The sequence below is a fragment of the Miscanthus floridulus genome, chromosome 10 (genome assembly GCF_019320115.1).
Source record: "Miscanthus floridulus cultivar M001 chromosome 10, ASM1932011v1, whole genome shotgun sequence".
In the NCBI taxonomy this organism is placed as follows: domain Eukaryota; kingdom Viridiplantae; phylum Streptophyta; class Magnoliopsida; order Poales; family Poaceae; genus Miscanthus; species Miscanthus floridulus.
In genome coordinates, this window is record NC_089589.1 from 94,643,951 (window position 1) to 94,649,490 (window position 5,540).

General features: G+C 54.1%; 1 protein-coding gene across 1 annotated transcript; it reads right to left on the reverse strand.

Moving 5' to 3' along the window:
- Window positions 1–285: 285 nt before the first annotated feature.
- Window positions 286–3,923, reverse strand: LOC136486877 (chalcone synthase 3-like). Its single transcript, XM_066483937.1, has 2 exons — window positions 3,524–3,923; window positions 286–1,663 (listed from the first exon to the last, which is right to left on the reverse strand). The coding sequence occupies exons 1-2, from the start codon at window positions 3,711–3,713 to the stop codon at window positions 645–647; spliced, it is 1,209 nt and encodes a 402-aa protein (XP_066340034.1). The 5' UTR covers window positions 3,714–3,923; the 3' UTR covers window positions 286–644.
- Window positions 3,924–5,540: the final 1,617 nt, after the last annotated feature.

Genomic DNA, 5,540 nt, shown 5'->3' on the forward strand with positions numbered 1-5,540 from the left:
CACATCAGACAAACGGTACGTTCGCTGGTTGGTTTTTGGGCTGATAATAAGCTCGGCTGGTGCTGGTTCGTTGCGAGAGAAAAATACTATTGGCTGACTGAAACCAACACGTGAACAGGCTGAAAGTATGACAGAAGCCGGAAATGGACCTCTCACTGCTATTAATGTTGAATAGGAGTACTACTAGAGAAGGATTCATACATAGTAGGACTAGGACCAACTTGAGGTGCACTGAAAATTTGCTCATCACCACACCACAATTCCTTTTATTTTGTTCTGAGCAAATTAAAGAAAGAAATTAAAATATTAAAAACCAGCCAAGCTTGTCTTTTACACAGGTATACAATACCTCACGATTCCAAGCTAATAAAGTAGCTACGGTCTTACCCGTGAGCTAGCTCGCCCTTAAAATTAATAAGGTTCTACTACAAGCCAAGGGCTTACATCGTGCGACTGACAGTACATGCAAAATAGTAAAAGGTAACCAGAGCTACTACACACGACAATTATGCAGAAACAGAGCACATTATTTGCGTTGCGGACGAACGTACGGGTCCGTCGTCGGAGGAAAATAATCACGAACGATCGACTGAGATGATGGAGTTCACGGAGATGGAGGTGCGCGCGTGGATGATCTCATCAACTCAGGCGGTGATGGCCGCCGCTCCGGTGGTGATGGGGACGCTGTGGAGCACGACGGTCTCGACGGTGAGCCCGGGGCCGAAGCCGAAGAGGACGCCCCAGTCGAAGCCCTCCCCCGTGGTGGCCTGGCCGTCCTCGGCGGAGCGCTTGCGCATCTCGTCGAGGATGAAGAGCACGCAGGCGCTGGACATGTTGCCGTACTCGGACAGGACGTGGCGCGTGGCCCGCATCCGCTCCTTGTCCAGGCCGACCTTGGCCTCCACCTGGTCCAGGATCGCCGGCCCGCCGGGGTGCGCCACCCAGAAGATGGAGTTCCAGTCGGTGATCCCCAGCGGCTTGAACGCCTCCTCCAGCGCGCGCTCGATGTTCTTGGAGATGAGCCCGGGCACGTCCTTGAGCAGGTGGAACGTGAGCCCGACCTCGCGGAGGTGGCCGTCGATGGCGCCCTCGGAGTCCGGCAGGATGGTCTGCGCCGCCGACACGAGCTGGAACAGCGGCCTCTCCACGCGCTCGTCGGGGTCAGCTCCGACAATAACCGCCGCGGCGCCGTCGCCGAACAGCGCCTGCCCGACCATGGAGTCGAGGTGGGACTCCGAGGGGCCCCGGAACGTGACGGCCGTGATCTCGGAGCACACCACCAGAACCCGCGCGCCGCGGTTGTTCTCGGCGAGGTCCTTGGCAACGCGCAGCACCGTGCCGCCCGCGAAGCACCCCTGCTGGTACATCATCAGGCGGTTCACCGAGGGCCGCAGGCCCAGCATCTTGGTCAGCTGGTAGTCGGCGCCCGGCATGTCGACCCCGGACGTGGTGCAGACGACGAGGTGGGTGATCTTGGATTTCGGCTGCCCCCACTCCTTGATCGCCTTCTGGGCAGCCGCTTTGCCTAGCTTGGGGACCTCCACCACCACGATGTCCTGGCGCGCGTCCAGCGACGGCGCCATGTACGCGCACATGTTGGGGTTCTCCGCCAGGTACTCCTCCGTCAGGTGCATGTACCGCTTCCGGATCTGCGACTTGTCGCCTGCATGCATGCACCAGGGATGTTCATGTCAGACAGTCAGAGTACGTCAGGATCAACCGACGCACCGTCGTCGTCAGTCGTCAAGGCATGCCATGCCATGCCAGCGCACGGACGTCAAGGCAAGACCGCCGTCGTCGGTCAGTTATTTTCTGGCCTTTCTTTTGCCTAGGAGAAGCTAGTTGGTAGCTGCTGGCTCGTCGTCGTCCACGCAACGACAGGCCAATGGAGAAAAGAGAGAAGGGTCTGTGGCGTCGACCCAACGTGGTGGTTAGGTACGGTGCATGCGAAGGCTGTGCTCAGCTAACCGTCTGCAGTACTAGTGCTTAACACAGAAGTCGAGCCGATCGGATGACGATGGATCGGCCCCGGCCGGCATGCGGTTGCTGTCTGGCCTGTGGGCCCTCCCAACCTATTCTTGGTGCTGCTGCTGGCATGCACAGCATGTCACGTCAAAGTCCAGGAAAAGAAAGCAAAAGTGTGTACTACTGGTGTGCCGTGTCCGTGCGGTTGGAACTAGAGAGACGTCACAGTCGCTCTTGGTCATGTGCTAGACATACTTATATAGGTAGGAACTGTACATACACGACGAGTGTGCACGGGTAACAAAACTGTGCAGTGGGTAGCTAGCTGGCCAGAAGAGGGTCAGCAGCACGCAGGTTGCATTGCATGACGTACTGGCGCCACGTGAGTGCAACAGTGATCGGAGAGCTATAACAACCCATGATTAGCAGCCTCGATGTGCCATTTATTTGAGTGTGGCACCCGTGGCACGTGTATACTAGCTAGTACTAGACATTTGCTTTAAGTCTAGTTTTTGTCTCCTGGCCTCTCGATGATCAGTATATTCAGATCTCTTTCCTTTGTTTGTATACCAAAAAGATGAATTAAAACAGGACAGGTACGGCAGGGTTAAGTTGATTGTCGTGGGTGTGCCACGCTGGAGGCAAGGCGCCAAGCAAGGATGAAGGATCAGCAGGCCGGCAACTAGCTGCTGCCGGAAATTAGATGCCTTCATTTTTATTATTAGCATGCTCTAACCAGGGGCGGATCCAGAACGGGGCTGCGCCCCGGGCTGAGCTGCTGATTCACGTTCAAAGTAGTCTGATCTTGCTTCCTAGGCCTCCTTTTGTCTAATTAAGATCATAGTTTTTTAGGCTAAACACCACATATGTTAAAGAGACTACATAGACTCGCCCCGGGCTGCAGCCCGGGTAGCCCGGGCCCTGGATCCGCCCCTGCTACTAACTAGCAGTTTATTAACCAACTCCTTTTTTTTTTAATTTCCATGATATATAGTAATACTTACTTGGGTGAGGGGGTACCAACAAACTACTAGCAGGTAAATAATATGTACACGCCGATCCGTGTTGTTGGGACGGCCGTTGACCCTCCTATATTTTTCATCATCCCATGGAGTATGTACGGTATTGGCCCAGCTAGAATGCATACATGCTTGTTGTGTGTTATCATCTCGTTGATGGGCGCTGCATGCCTACTTACGGTACCCAAAACCTAACCTAGCGCCCTTCTCACACCGGACCCCAAAATCCTGGAACATGGGGTTTTTATGGTGCGCACAAGTTTTGCTGTTTAATTTGTAGTAACTTCGTAGCAATTTATAGTCTTCTCTCCAGTCTTCACTGGTAGAAATATTCAGTGTAATTAACTTGGTCGTCAGTTACTGGTATAAAGTGTGAGTGGCGCGAGGACGGACGGAGAAACACGTGGAAGCTGCTATGTGTGCAGCAGCATCCAGCAGCTACGGTAATGCTTTGTAGATCGAGTGAACGATGGAGACGACGACGACAGACGGAGAGAGAGAGAGAGAGCTAGAGAGCTAGAGAGAGAGATGATACTCACACATCCTCTTGAACTTCTCCTTGAGGTCGGTCATGTGCTCGCTCTTGGTGATCCGGAAGTAGTAGTCCGGGTAGTCCGCCTGGTACACGCAGTTGGCGGGCGTCGCCGTCCCGATCGCCAGCACGGTGGCCGGCCCGGTGGCGCGCTGCGCCTTCCTCACCTCCTCCACGGTCACAGTCGCTCCGGCCATCGTCTTCCTCTCTCTACGTTGTACCAGAGACTGCAGCTAGCAGGTCGATCGATCAGCCGCGCGCTAGCTACTCCGACAGCAGCAGCACTTGGACAGGTCGGTCGCCGGAGCCGGAGCCGGCTTTCCTGATCGTCGGAGCGAGCGAGCTAGCTAGCTGCGACTGCGAGCGAGCGCTGTGTATGGATGATCGGAGGAGTTAGCTGCTGCGCTTGCTGTAATGGCAGAGGCGGCCCGCGGGGTGGTTATATAGCCGCGCGGCCGGGGGCAGGCGACAGGCGAGGCGGACGGGTAATCGGGTTAGGTCAGTTGGACGGGCGGATGGGGCGCCACGTTTGCGGCGACGACGGGGAGGTAGTGGCGCCCGCGCGCACGTCTCGCCCATTGCAGCCCCGGCGGGGTTAGTTGGGTCGCGTGGCCTCGGCCGCGGGCGGGCGCGGACGGCAGGCGTGTGTGGTGTCTAGCAGTAGTATGCGGTTGGGGCGCAGCAGCCAGTCAGAGGTAGCCACCAGAGGCGCGTAGCTAGCTAGCGGCGGTTCCAGTCGTCGGTCTCGTCCACCCGGTGGTCAGCTACCACGGCGGAGAAATCGGTCCAGCCGTCCAGGCTCGTTCGGCGTGTGCCCAGGTTCAACAATATCTGGTCTCGGTGCCGAAAAAAAACCCGCCGAAAACCACCGTTGTTTCTTCACACACGAATGTAGGACAACGACTAGTAGCTCATACTACGTACTAAAACAAAGCAGTGCCCTTTGAAAGATCTCCTATGCCAGCTAAGTCTAAAACATGTGTGGATTTCGCTTGACACAGAACAATCGACTTTTAGGGGGTGGTCGTGTTTTTGTAAAATCGCCCATGTTTTCTCTTTGCTTTGTTTTTCTGTGGGAGTGAATGCATGCTAATTTGTGTTTAAATCATGCGCTACCGGATTCAGCTTCTTTGTCGAGTGCCTCAGGCACTCGGCAAAGGTCGATATACACTCGGCAAAGCCTTTGCCGAGTGTTACACTCGGCAAAGAGCGCTCGGTAAACAGTTTATCGACAAAGGCCTCTTTGCCGAATGCACTTTATCGGGCACTCGGCAAAGCCTTTGCCGAGTGCTAATCTGACACTCGGCAAAGAAAAATCACCGTGACGGCGAGCACCACCGTGACGGCGGCTTTGCCGAATGTCAAGGTCAAGCACTCGGCAACGGTCGCCGCTTTGCCGAGCGCCGTTGACTCAGACACTCGGCAAAGGTGGCCACTGTGCCAAGTGCCACTGGCAAGACACTCGGCAAAGGTAGCCTATTTGCCGAGTGTCTTGACAGGACACTCGGCAAACAGGAGACCTTTGCCGAGTGCTTGGCCCGTTGCACTCGGCAAAGCTGTGATGTTTACCGAGTGCAATGGCCTTTGCACTCGGCAAACACATGTTCTCAGGTAGTCACTTTGCCGAGTGTCATGACCATTGCACTTGGCAAAGTGACTGAAAACAACCTTTTTTATTTGTTTTTTACATCCCATACAAACAAATAGAAGATATATATAACAAACATCATCAACATCACATATATATCATCAACAACACATATATATCATCAACAACACATATATATCACAAACGTCACATATATATCACAAACGTCACATGTCTCACAATATATCACAAATAAGTTCACAAGTAATCCAAGTGCTCCATCATCTACAACCACAATTGCAAATAGAAGTACCATTAACAACCACAAGAATCTTAACCAGATGGCCAATGAGACTGATTTGGTGAAGGATTCGCTGAAGCATGAGGATCGTTCGATGCCGCCGATTGATTCTGCACAAAGGAGAAGAGATTGCAT

Excerpts from the sequence above, each read along its gene's own strand:
- LOC136486877 (XM_066483937.1), bottom strand. The coding sequence starts at position 3,713 with ATGGCCGGAGCGACTGTGACCGTGGAGGAGGTGAGGAAGGCGCAGCGC. Across the intron at positions 1,664-3,523 it reads GGAGAAGTTCAAGAGGATGT|GCGACAAGTCGCAGATCCGG; the intron begins GTGAGTATCATC and ends GCATGCATGCAG.